This window comes from Sphaerodactylus townsendi, linkage group LG14, assembly GCF_021028975.2.
Source record: "Sphaerodactylus townsendi isolate TG3544 linkage group LG14, MPM_Stown_v2.3, whole genome shotgun sequence".
NCBI lineage: Eukaryota > Metazoa > Chordata > Lepidosauria > Squamata > Sphaerodactylidae > Sphaerodactylus > Sphaerodactylus townsendi.
In genome coordinates, this window is record NC_059438.1 from 37,510,465 (window position 1) to 37,524,408 (window position 13,944).

At 43.6% G+C, this 13,944-nt stretch overlaps 1 protein-coding gene across 1 annotated transcript in view; it reads left to right on the forward strand.

Annotated features, from left to right (window-relative positions):
• Positions 1 to 11,793, forward strand: part of APBB3 (amyloid beta precursor protein binding family B member 3) — a 30,080-nt gene extending 18,287 nt beyond the window's left edge. Inside the window, exons 9-13 of the mRNA XM_048515474.1 lie at positions 1,544 to 1,631; positions 2,125 to 2,208; positions 4,345 to 4,460; positions 7,305 to 7,505; positions 9,868 to 11,793. Coding sequence (XP_048371431.1) covers positions 1,544 to 1,631; positions 2,125 to 2,208; positions 4,345 to 4,460; positions 7,305 to 7,505; positions 9,868 to 10,101 — 723 coding nt within the window. The 3' untranslated portion in view covers positions 10,102 to 11,793. The remainder of the gene's footprint in view (positions 1 to 1,543; positions 1,632 to 2,124; positions 2,209 to 4,344; positions 4,461 to 7,304; positions 7,506 to 9,867) is intronic.
• The last annotated feature ends 2,151 nt before the right edge of the window (positions 11,794 to 13,944 follow it).

Sequence of the window (13,944 nt, forward strand, 5' to 3'; positions counted from 1 at the left end):
GTAAAGAATAGCTGGGGAAAGCAATGGCAAACTACCCCACAAAAACAGCTTGCCTATGAAATCACTGCTTGCAGTGGTACCCCAGGGTCGAACATGACCGAAGGGGAAACTTTACCGTTACTTGTAGTTACTTCCTGATAGGCTGGTGGCCTGAAAAAATCTCTTAGATCCGAATCATCCTCACAGCTCTGAATGAGGTATACTGGTAGCCTTTTTTATTTTTGATGGGGTAAAGTTGCAAAGAAGGCTGCAGTCTCATGCGCACTGCCTTGGAAGGAGGTCCCATTGAACTATGGGCCCCTTCTCCCCCCCCACCCTACCTTTAAGCCCCAAGGCCACTTCTGAGGAGAGTAGCTGGTCCCCCGGTACCCTCTACGATGAGGGGCGGTAAGTGGACGACAGCACAGCCGGGCCTCTGACACTGCCGCTGTCGCTACCCCTCAACGTATGGCATCCCCATGCTCTTTTAAACGTATGCCTTTTGATGACCCTGCGCTCATGGGGACGCCCTGGCGCTGCCAGGGATGCTTGTGGCTCAGCACATGAGCAGCGCCATTAGGGGATCATGCTGAGTGGGGAAACGCCCCATGTGGGACTCTTCTGAGTAAAGAAGTATAAATGCAGGCAGCACACTTCTCCATCCAGCATGATCCAGCACGCTTATTAAAGGGGACTTCCTGTTGGTCGTCGAGTATATTCCCACGTTCTTGGAACATCAGATTACTTTCTCCCCTGCCTAGTAAACTGGGAAAATAAATCAACCTAAACTAGAGCTTGGTCAATGAAAGACCTAATCAAAATAAATGGAAAATGTACTTCATTCACAGATGTAAAAGAAACTATGAAATGTGAAAAGTGGAAATTCAGTGTACATATATAATCATTAGTGCACGTAGGTGTTCATGTTGTGATATTTGTGTAAGAGGATAGAAGTAATTAATAACTTGATAGATTTTATAATTTGCAGAAATATATTCAGAATACAATAGTTGTGATTGAATATCAGTTGAATATTATATGCCTTTATAGAACATCATTTGTATAGATCTACTGGCTCTTTGTGTATATTTATATTGAGAATTGTCACTAAGGCCCCTTCCACACACGCAAAATAATGCATTTTCAAACCACTTTCACAACTGTTTGCAAATGGATTTTGCTATTCTGCACAGCTTCAAAGAGCACTGAAAGCAGTTTGAAAGTGCATTATTCTGCATGTACGGAAAGAGCCTAAGTTTTGTTCTCAGGTTTTATTATTTTATTTATTTATATATTTATTGGATTTTATAGACCGCCTCATCCCTGAAGGGCTCTAGGCGGTTCACAATACAATTATTTGGGTTATTTAACTGGTTGTATAATGTTATTATGTTTTTATTAAAAAAATTAAAATTGGAGGAAATGTTACTTTCTCCCTTGAAAAATATTACTTTCTCTCCCCTGAATATGATCCTCTGCTGGTTCCTGGATTTGTCCCATTGCCTTAAGTTTAGAGGGTGGTCCCCCCAGCATGAGATTGTAATGGCTTTTCTTTCTGTTGTAGATTATGGCTGAGCGGGCAGTAACAAGTAACAGCCTCACTCGGTCTGTCACACTGGAACCCGTAACACCAGATGACTTACCTCTGCAAGGTGGGTATGAATGTAAAGTGCCATCCAGTCGTTTCTGACTTATGATGACCCTCTGAATGAAAGTCTTCCAAAATGTCCCATCAACAGCCTATTTAAGAACCTGTTGCCTTGCAAACTGAGGGCTGTGGATTCCTTTACAGAGTCAATCCATCTTATGTTAGGTTGTCTTCTTTTCCTGCTGCCTTCAACTTTTCTTACTGTTATTGTCTTTTCCTGCAACTCTTGTTTGCTCATAATGTGACCAAGATATGATAAGCTCAGTTCAGTAAGCATGGTACCAGGTTCTTAAATTGAATAAATTCCTCTCCATTTTCCTCACCACGGCAGAATTGGGGGGACTATTTCTGGGCCTTAGTCCAAAGAACCGCCCCGCTTGTCCCAACCTGAAAGAAACTGTATAATGTGAAAACACAGATAGCCTAACACTGCATTTATTAACATGTTGTTTTTGGAATTTTGTTAAGCATGACGTACTCTCTCTCGTTTCTGGCAGTTGACATCCTGGATGCCGTGAGTGAGTCTGTCCAAAAATTCAAAGCTCTGTACATCGGCAGCTTACCAGTGTCCAAAGCTATGGGTAGGTAATTTTCACTGAATTCTGTTAACATGGGATGGGTCACCTCGTGCTCCCATAAATGTGGTTGTTACAAGCGTTGGTTTATTTCAGTACTGAGAAAGGTTGGTGTGAGTACACATAAAAAGAAGAGTTTCTGAAGGTATCCACTGTGGAAATCCTGCAAGGTTACTTTCCTCTCAGTGCCACACTCAGACTTGCTGGGGACTGTGCTCAATCTGCTCTGTTGAGCTGGAGCAGAGTCTGCAACCTGTGGCTCTCCAGATGTTCGTGGACTACAATTCCCATCAGCCCCTGCCAGCATGGCCAATTGACCATGCTGGCAGGGCTGATGGGAATTGTAGTCCACGAACATCTGGAGAGCCACAGGTTGCAGACCCCTGATGGGAGCAGTATTGGAGATGATGAGGAAGAAGAGTTTGGATTTATACTCCACCTTTCTCTTCTGTAAGGAGACTCAAGTTGGCTTACAAACTCCTTCCATTTCCTCTCTGGACAACAGACACCTTGTGAGGTAGGTGGGGCTGAGGAAGTTCTGAGAGAACTGGGACAGGCCCAAGGTCACCCAGCAGGCTACATGTGGAGGACCGAGGAAACAAATCCAGTTTACTAGATGGGAGTCTGCTGCTCATGTGTAGGAGTGGGGAATCAAACCCGGTTCTCCAGATCAGAGTCCATCACTCTTTATCACTACACCACACTGAAGAAACAATTCCCCACTAGAAAACATAATTCTTGGCCTTTTCTTCCATTAAGGAAGGAAATGCTACTATCCATGTACTGACAAGACCTTACTTATCATAAGCAATCCAACTGTAGAAGAAGAAGAGTTGAATTTATATCCCCCTTTCTCTCCTGTAGGAGACTCAAGGAGGCTTACAAACTCCTTTCCCTTCCCCCCTCACAAAAAACACCCTGTGAGGTAGGTGGGTCTGAGAGAGCTCTGAAGAACTGTGACATGCCCAAGGTCACCTAGCTGGCATGTGTTGGAGTGCATAGGCTAATCTGAATTCCCCAGATAAGCCTCCACAACTCAAGCGGCAGAGCAGGGAATCAAACCCGGTTCCTTCAGATTAGAGTACACCTGCTCTTAACTACTACGCCACTGCTTCTCCTGTACAAGAACCATCTTGTAGAGGACCATAAGGATGCCTGCCGTTATATTCTAGTCAGTCACTTTACACTGGAAGTTCTTCTGTGTCTGTTGAATGCTGCCCAGAGTAACACCAATTGCCGCTTTAAGGTCAGGAAGGAAGGAATTTCCTTCAGGGCAGATTGAGCAGAGATCCTGGGGGGGTTTTGCCTCTCTCTGGACAGAGAAGGGATCACTGGGGCAGTCAGTGTGTGTAGGGCAGTGGTTCCCAACCATCCTAATGCTGCAACCCTTTAATACAGTTCCTTCTGTTGTGGTGACCCCCAACCATTGGTGGGATTCAACTAGTTTAATAACCGGTTCTGGTGGTGGGATTCAAATAATTTAACAATTGGTTGTTTACAAGCACCATTTTAACAACCAGTTCTGCCGAAGTGGTGCGAACCTGCTGAATCCCACCACTGCCCCCAACCCTAACATTTATCCATTTTACAGATGGAGAACACGGATGCAGAGAGTTTTAGGTGACCCCTGTGAAAAGGTCATTCGGCCCCCAAAGGGGTTGCGACCCACAGGTTGAGAACCGCTGGTGTAGGGGACGGTAGTTGTGAATTTTCTGCAATGTGCAGGGAATTGGATTAGAAGGCCCTTGAGGTCTCTTCCAGTTTTGTGTTTCTGGGTTTTGCTGACAACACTGTCAGCATCAAACCTTATTATCAACAGTGCTCTCAGAAGCCACACAGCAATGCTGGTGATCGTTTTTCATCTGAGCGACAAAGGAATCCATTTCTTCCCCCACCTCAATGGTCAGGACACTGTGAGACAGCACGATAAGGACTAGTGCCCTGGACATATTCAGTACCATGATGTCCAAAGTCAACAGGATCTCAATGCTGGCTCTTCAGTATCTTTTGGGAGCAATCACAGGAATCAATGAAAGCTGGAAATGCCTGTAGTTGGATCTGGAATCCAGAGCTTGGGCCCTGGTGAAAATATCTGGCTGAAGAACTCTGGTTCACACAATTCTTTTTTCATCCTCTCCTCAGGGATGGATGTGCTCAATAATGCCATTGAAGACCTGATGGGCAGCCGTGGCTACGAGCATTGGATTCCGTCTGTCGTCAGTGTTTCAGATTCAGTCATGCAAGCAGAGCAGGCTGCAGTAAGGTTCCTTGTAATGATGGTCATGCCAGCGGGGCTGATGGGAATTGTAGTCCATGAACATCTGAAGCGCCAGAGTTGGACACCCCTGATTTATACAATAGCTACATTGCCAGTTAACAATCTTAGCAGTCGCTGAACTGGGGGAAAGGAGATCTGTTTTGTTTCCATATGATTGTATTGACTGGCGACTTCCCTAGTTTACTGAACTCTCTAGTAGAGCTATGCTCATCGCTAAATATTTCTAAATGGAAAAGTAGGGCATAATTTTAAAAATAAATAATACCAATCTGCCCACCCAGAATACAAAAAGTGAAGAGGGCATCATCATCAGAGGTACTCCAGATAATATTACAAGAGTCCAGTTAACTATAATTTAAAATAATCAAATATATTTAATTAGTGTACACATTATACAGAATTAAAATGGATAATTAAATTACAGGTTCTGGTTTTCATACACTGCACTAAGAAGTTATTTGCAACTTACGACTGATGTTATGTACATTCACTGACATTTCAATACTAGATTTAAAAGGTTTGGGGATCCCAGTCATTTGTACGGTTACTATAGGTCTTAAGCCCATTTTCTTTATCTCACAACAGATGAGAAAGCAGCTACTGGTGTGGATTTATACATCAACAGCTGAATGTGTATTTTTTGAAATGTGATGTTATTGACCACTGAGGAAGGCCACAAGGGCCGAAACACATATGATTTTGGGGTGCTGTATGGTTTCCGGGCTGTATGACCATGTTCTAGCAGCATTCTCTCCTGACGTTTCGCCTGCATCTGTGGCTGGCATCTTCAGAGGATCTGATAGTAGGAAAGCAAGTGGAGTATATATACCTGTTGGAGTGTGCAGGATGGGGGAAAGAACCATTGTCTGTTAACAAGTAAAGGGTGCAGTTAGCAAGTTAGATTGTCCCTGCTCTAGGGAATAAAAAAAGTTGTTCGGAGCATACAAAGACTATTCACCTGCTGAATAACAGCAACGGCAGGATAACTGGAAAAACCACTGAACTTTTATTAGAAGTGCTCAAGTCAAAGACAGAATGGAAGCTTGATCACCTCTTCTGTACTAACCTTATGTGATTTGTCCAGTTTTATGTCCTGTTTTAACACCCACTCTGTCCTGTATTTTGTCTTATTTTTACTGATATGCCTAATAAAGGTCAGTTGAAGTGATTTATGTCTAATATATACTGAGATCTGGTTTCCAGAACCTACGTTTTAATCATCCATTTTTATTCTGCATAATATGTACATTAATTAATTATATATTTTGATTCTTTTGTATTGTATAGCTGGATCCTCAGAGGTGGGATCCAACCAGTTCTCACCACTTCTCTAGAAGTGGTTACTAATTTTTTCTGAGTGCCGAGAAGGGTTTACTAAAGCAACCTTCCTGCCCAATAGGGACTGGAGGTGCGTGTGTGCGACGGCGCCACTGTTTGAATCCCACCACCATCAGAACCTGTTATTAAAATGTTTGGATCTCACCACTGCTTATAATGTTATCAATACATCTGGGTTTGAGTTTTTCCCCTTTTCTTTACATCCAGAGATACTCCGGGGCCTGCTTTGAATTTTCAACTTCCATTTAAAAAAATTTCTAGCCCTTTTATTTACAGAGTTGGATTAAAAAAGGCAACAGTTTACCCATCGGCTCAGTAACATAACTGAGGGGGAGATGAAGGAAAGTACCAACTTAAAAAGGAAGTAAGATATCTCAGGAAGTATCAGAGTAACAGTTTATTTTTTAAAAAACCCATTTGGGGTAGTGAATCAGTCTATGAAACAACAAAATGTAACATTACTTGGTAACAGAATAAATAATTTTAGAAAGGAATTCCTTAAAGAATGCCTGGGAAAGGAATTTTAACTTGAAACTTGTTGAGCAGGTCATATCATTTAAGAAATTGTTTCCTAGCAGTTCAAGAGATTTTCTCCTTCATTGTTTTACTAAGAAGGAAATATTTCCTGCTTCCCAATTACTTTCCATAAACATTTGGGCTACCGAATTCAAAATACCCTCAGTAGTGCAGTGAGACAAAATACCCATAATAACCCTTATTCCTATTGAGAAACATCATGGCCACAATCCAATAAAAAGCATTTCTTCCTCAGCTTTTAGTTTATCATATTTCTGTAACTTCCATTATGATCAGTGACAATCCTAAAGCTGCTGAAGAAAGAGAATGAAATCCTCCTTTGCTGGTTTTGGTATCTCCACATTTAAGGGAGCAGCAGTGGCGTAGTGGCTAAGAGCAGGTGGACTCTGATCTGGGGGAACCGGGTTTGATTCCCAGCTCTGCCGCCTGAGCTGTGGAGGCTTATCTGGGGAATTCAGATTAGCCTGTACACTCCCACACACGCCAGCCGGGTGACCTTGGGCTAGTCACAGCTTTTCAGAGCTCTCTCAGCCCCACCTACCTCACAGGGTGTTTGTTGTGAGGGGGGAAGGGCCAGGAGATTGTCAGCCCCTTTGAGTCTCCTACAGGAGAGAAAGAGGGGATATAAATCCAAACTCCTCCCCTCCCCCTCCCCCTCCCCCTCCTTCTTCTTCCTCTTCTTCTTCTTCGTTTTGGTTTGTGTTGGTTCATATGTATTGCATCTCCTTGACTGTTTCATTTTGGCAGTATAAGGTAACTGATTTGACCTTAAGTTAGACTGGTGAAGAAGTATCATCATGGTTAAGGTTTCCATATGATATTGATATTCAATTTGAGATGTATGTTGCCAAGACTGGTTGCTTAAAAAAAGCAGAAGTGAATTGTGACAAAATGCTCTGGATGACTTCGTCTTTTTTTTTTTAACTGGATTTTTTTGTTTTCCTTTGAGGCGGAAGATGACGGTGATGGTGAAGGCGATGCCTGCCTTTGGGAATGCCAGGTTCGCTATGTGACTTTTATTGGGATTGGAAAAGATGCCCATACGTTTGCGCTCATCACTGACATGGGGCGGCAGCGTTTCCAGTGCACGGCCTTTTGGTGCGAGCCAGACGCAGGCATGATCTCGGAAGCAGTTCAAGCTGCATGCATGGTAAAGGACACAATACCTCAGTAGGTCGATTCTGAATAAAATTTCACAAAAGGCTTCATATCCCACACCTCTAAGTTCAAATTCAAACTCTCAACTAGATTGATCAGTGAGTTTTCTGATAGCCTATGACTCTCTCTTATCAGTGTTTCGTCAGCTCCGGCCACTGGCTGGCTGGCAGGGGCTGATGGGAATTGTAGTTCATGAACATCTGGAGAGCCGCAGGTTGCAGTCCCCTGAACTAGACCTTTGTTAGGCATCAGGAAAAAAAAAGGGGGGGGAAGGAAGAAAATATAAAATTTACACCAGATAGGGTTTGATATAATGATACAGCTGGAATGAACATCAGGAGTAATAAGACATCATTTATGCAAGGAGGGGAGCCCAGAAGGTTATTTCAAAGTATTAACTAGGAAATTAGCCACCATTTCCAACATCTTGGGGTCCTGATTGTTTAGGAGATAGTTCAATTTGACATTAGGAGAGAGCGGGCCTGCCATAATTGGAGCCTTCAGAAAAAAAGCTAGGTCTACATTCTGTGAATTTGGGGCAAGCTAATAAAATATGCTCTAAAGTCTCTTCAGACACCTCTAAGTTGTCTGACACAGATGTTCTCTTGGGAGGTCTTGGAGTCCAATCTTGTAGCTATGATGCTAAACCAGTCCCAGTCCCTCACATGCAATTTAGAAGCAGAACATATTTCCAGCTCTAATGACTCCCATACATATCAACTGAGATGAAATTTTCAGGCATTTTGCCCCTCTCCCAAATCTTGAGGCATCTGGCAGCCACAGAAACTGCTGTATCCTGAGCCAGACCTTAGCAGTGCCTTTCTAAGGAGAGTTACTCCTTTACTTAGAAGAGCGTAACACTGTTTGAATGGCACTATTTGGCTATCAAGGTCACCGTTGGTCCCTTCCGCATATGCAGAATAATGCACTTTCAATCCACTTTGAAGCTGGATTTTACTGTGCGGAAGAGCAAAATCCACTTTCAAACAATTGTGGAAGTGGATTGAATGTGCATTATTCTGCATGTGAGGAAGGGGCAGTTGCCTACTGTGACTAGGAGCCACTCTTTGGGGCCTGAGGTTAAAGTCTTGCGCATCGCCTCCTGCCTGATCCTTTTTAGTGAAGATGGCAAAGACTGAACTCTGCATACAAATCTGGTTGTCTAACTTCTGAAGAAGCCACAGGCCCTCCTTGATACAGGGAGAGGGACAGCACACATTTGGAAGCAGAAAGTGGAAGAAGCATAACAGGACAGATGCAGAGACTTGCATTTAGTAACTCAGACAAACAGGCAGTTTTACACAGCCCAAGAAGAAGAGAAGAGTTTGGATTGATACCCACCCTTTTTTTCTTCCCTGTAAGGAGACTCAAAGGGGCTTATAATCTCCTTTCCCTCCCCCCTCCCCCACAAGAAACACCCTGTCAGGTGGATGGGGCTGAGAGAGCTCCAAAGAGTTGGGACTAGCCCAAGGTCACCCAGCTGGTGTGTGTTGGAGTGCACAGGCTAATCTAGTTCACCAGATAAGCTTCCACAGCTCAAGGGGGGGAGAATTAGGACTAATAAAATGAAACACTTCTTCACACAACGTGTGATTGGTGTTTGGAATATGCTGCCACAGGAGGTGGTGATGGCCACTCACCTGGATAGCTTTAAAAAGGGCTTGGACACATTTATGGAGGAGAAGTCAATCTATGGTTACCAATCTTGATCCTCCTTGATCTCAGATTGCAAATGCCTTAGCAGACCAGGTGCTCAGGAGCAGCAGCAGAAGAAGAAGGCCATTGCTTTCACATCCTGCACGTGAGCTCCCAAAGGCACCTGGTGGGCCACTGTGCGTAGCAGAGTGCTCAACTAGATGGACTCTGGTCTGATCCAGCAGGCTAGTTCTTATGTTCTTATGTTCTTAAGTGGCACAGTGGGGAATCAAACCTAGTTCTCCAGATTAGAGTGCACCTGCTCTTAACCACTTCACCACTGCTGCTTTTCACAAAGGCAGCCTCACAAAGCAGGCAGAGTATGTACTTGCACAGGAAAAAGAAAATGGCCTATTACAGTCAATGTGACCGTACAGCCCCTGAAATCTCTGAGCATAATTATTTTCCACTGCGGGATCATTACACTTCTGCTGGTTAGACAAGGTGTGTACTGCTTACATAATCTGCCAACTCACTTTCTCCCCTCCTCTACCCCATGTCAAATAGTAAGGCGCCAGGACACTGAACATTAATACATTTTTGTGATTGTGATTTTAACAATATTAAAATGGATCGTGTTCAGTCTTTTAAAAGTTGATGTCCAAATGTACAGTTCTGCTGCAAATTCACCCTGATCTACTGATTTGTTTCTTTGGAAGGTCCAGTATCAGAAATGCTTAGTAGCCTCCACATCACAGATGAGACCCAAAAGCGCGTCCCGTTCCATCCTGAAGATGAAAAGAACAATGTCAGTAGATTCACCAGGGTGCCCATTTCCTGCCATGGGGCACTCCCTGCAGAAAAACGGCAATGCAGCAGCTACTCGCAAGAGGGGGGTATTCTCTTTTTTTGAAGCATTCCGCCAGAAACATTTCATGCTGAACGCCCCTTAAGATGAAAGCCGTGTTGTGGAGGATACAGCAGGCCCCGGATGGCAAATAACAGCAGCTTCCTTGCTGATGCCCAGGCTCCGAATGTAAATAGCATAATCCCGTCTATTGGTTCTTTCACTGAAGCTAAAAGACCCAGCTGATACAAGCAGCAAGACTCCCCCGAGAAAAGGTCCTGGTTAATTCAGACTTGCTATGCCTAGTTTTATAGTCCTTTGCTATGTAGGGGCTGTCTGGAGGTGGCAAGGTTGCTTTGGGGTGTAGTAACAATGCAGCATGTGAATGCGTGAGAATGTTCCTTCTTGGCCTGTGAAGCAGACAGTGTGCACCACGCAGGCTTTAGAACTTGCTTCTTGCTAAGGGGTTCTACTGGGCAGCACACAGCAGGAATGTTAGCTTCTTGATTTATGCAGTAAAAGCTGCGGGCCTTCCCTCTCCTCCGTCTCCAGCCGTAGCATGAATGCTTGGTACATGAAACTTGAATGCAGGCCCCAGTAGAAAGAAGAAGCCTTTGTAACTCCAAGCAGTCCATGGAGCAGACATTAGCAGGAGTTTGAGGCAGCAAATATATGCTTATAGGCCTCTGGACTTGTCAGACACGGAGGCAGGCAGTATTTCCTCTGACAAGTGACAGACAATCTACTGTCTGTTAAATCATGCGCCGAAACAGACACCGGCCCATGCATTTCACATCACTGGTCCCTTACAGCATAGCTGAGAATGGCAGGGGGCTGCAACCATGCTGCTCTGGCAAAATCTGTGCAAATTCTTTTGCTCCAAAATATGGGTCACACTTCCCTCCTGTCCAAGACAGAGCAGTCATGACAGAGCTTAGAACAAGGTAGGCTGTGGGCTATTGGGCCATTTTGCTATGCATGTAGGGCCGGTTCTCTGCCCAAACAACCGAGGCAAGCCCCCAAGGTGTTGCCGGGGCTGGCGGTGTGGGAGAAGGTGATGGGCGTGGTTTACGGGCATGGTCCATACAGCTGCCAACCAGGTCAGAGGTGAGCCAGAGCTGTGGCCAGTACTATTGGAGCTCAGCTTGTTACTAGCATGCCTGGTTCAATACAACTTTAAACCCTTCAGGCCTTCCCTTTGCTTTATGGCACATCAACATTTTCACAGGTAGACAGTGCTGCTTTTTTTTTTTTGGTGCTCAGGCCAAAAAGGTTGCCAGTTCCTGTCCCAGAGTTGCCAAATAGTGCACACAGACTAGCAGAAAGTCTGTAAGGAGGCAGCATATGTGTGCAGTGCTGGCACTTATGGCTGTCCTTATAACACCAGCACACTAGCCTGGCGGTTGAGTGGGAAACAAACCATTCAATGGATGACTATCACATGGTCCGACTGCCAGTGAGCAACTCCAGCAAACAAGGGTGATGTATACTAGGGTGACGTATACTAGATGATGAAAATGCAGAGCTTCCGACAGATATTTATTAAGACATGTAAAAATATTGAGAGCCTGTTTTACCAATTTCTGTTAAACACTATTCCTTGGCACCATTTTATCAGTGTCTGAAAGTGAGTGGTGAAGGCTGGTGGAAAGAGAGTTTCCTTCTTGTCCATTTCGGGCCTGAATGTTACTCATTTCCTTTTGTTTATAATGTAATCCCCGGTTACAATAGACTCAAGTCTACCTCAGTGATACTTTTATCTGATCATTTGTGCAAATAAACTACTACCATGGAAGAAGGTGGTCTTGTTTTATGTTTATTGTCAGCTTCCAGATGTTTTTGCTGGTGTTGGGCTGAGCAGACGAGGAGAAAAGTGAAAGGGTTAACTTTTCCTTAGTGAACTACTATGAAAGGCCTGTGGGTCAGCAAAAGAACCTCTGCTTTGCATGCTGAGAATTCCAGATTCAATATCCAGTATCTCTAGCGAACAGAACTGTGTAACAGGTGATGTAAAAGTGATGTGTTTTCTCTTGCCCCAGAAGATTAGACTAGAACTAATAGGCTTAAAATATGTCAAAAGTGTTTTCAGGTAAACATTTCGGAAGAACTGGATTGTCGAAGGCTTTCCTGGCCGGAATCAACTGGCATGTTCTGCTCCAAACACAGCTGTACATATGAGCTTTGTTTCTTTATGATCCCAGTTCTATCAAGCTTGAAGTGAAATTAAGCTGTTACATTGTTCTATGTATGGCCTTTGAAGGGTTTAACTGTTCAGGCTGGGGAGAAAATCCTCACCAGAGGGAACCTGACATCACAAACAGGAGCAGGCACTGAGAATTTTTCTTCAGCTTTGGGAGCCACTTCAAAAACTCAGGAGCCAGATTTATTTTTCAGCCTCCATGAGTTCCTATTTTAATTACTGTGCCTGCTCATTCTTGCTACCGCAAAACCCAACCTTAAAATCTTCACAGCTTTTTTAAAAAAGCTACAACAAAGGTGTTTCAGTGTATAAACAAATGTGGAACTGTGGTTGTCATCACAACAAAAAAGCTAAACTCTATCCCTCATCTAAAGAAATACTTTTGTACTTCTATTAAGAATCACTGACGTGTACTTAGACTACTGAATGAAATTTCTATGGACTTATGTTATGGACTTGTTGAGCCCTGCATAAGAGTCGTGAATTCATGCAAATGTAACACCAAGAACTGATTGACTGACCTATCAGGGGAGTAGTGTCGCTGAAACTCTATATCCAGATGCAGGAAATGTCAAAATACCCTGTTTCCCCGAATATAAGACATCCCCTAAAAATAAGACGTAGTAGAGGTTTTGCTGAAGTGCGAAATATAAGGCATCCCCCGAAAGTGAGACGTAGCAAAGTTTTTGTGTGGAAGCATGAACAGAACACAGAAAAATAAGACATCCCCTGAAAATAAGACATAGCGCATCTTTGGGAGCAAAAATTAATATAAGACACTGTCTTATTTTCGGGGAAACACGGTATTAGTGTGAGGAAGAAACATTAGGGTCTTGGCCTGTTGATGGTCCTCCAGGGATACTCATTGACAAATGTGCATAGCAGGACACTAGGATTCATGAAGAACCAGTCAGATTCAGTGGGGCACGTCTTATTAATGGAAGGAGAGCTAATAAGACCTAGTAAGCTTAAATTTGGTGGTGAGCTGGATAAGATTTTCTCAGTTTGTATCTTCTCGTACAGGATAATTTGAAAGTCTTATATCGATGGTTACTCAACAGCAGAATTAAAATACTATAATTAGTATTTTTATACTTTCATTATGACACATGTTTCCTTTAACAGCAGATATGATATAAAATTGCCATGAACATTTTGATAATGACAAGTTGTAAAGATGACAGCATGCACCTTGCTTTGGTAGTAATCACTTCAAAAAGGTTGTGGACCGAATGGAGCTGGTGCAGAGGAGAATGGTGAGGATGATCCAGCCCTATGAGACCCAGCCCTATGAGAAAAGGCTGAGGGACTTGGAAATGTTCATTCTGGGGAAGAGGAGGTTGAGGGGGGACATGATTGCTCTCTTTAAATATTTGAAAGGCTGCCACTTAAAGGAGGGAACTGTTCTGTTGGAGGCAGAGGCAAGGATTACAATAAAGGGCAGAAAGGTACCATCTGGACAGGTGGAACATTTTTTTTACAGTAGAAGCAGTTCAGCAGTGGGATTCACTGCCTAGGAAGGTGGTGAGCTCTCCCTCACTGACTGTCTCCACGCAGTGGCAAGACAAACACTTGTCAAGGATGCTTTAGGCCAGCAATGATTAACCTTTTGGGCTCGGCATGTCAAAAATGAGGTAAACGCCTAACTTGACTCTGCGGGCATATCACCCCTACCCCCATCCCAAACAAAAGAGAACAAATTCGTTATATATTCATTTATTTTTTAAAAATACAATCCAATCATGTGTG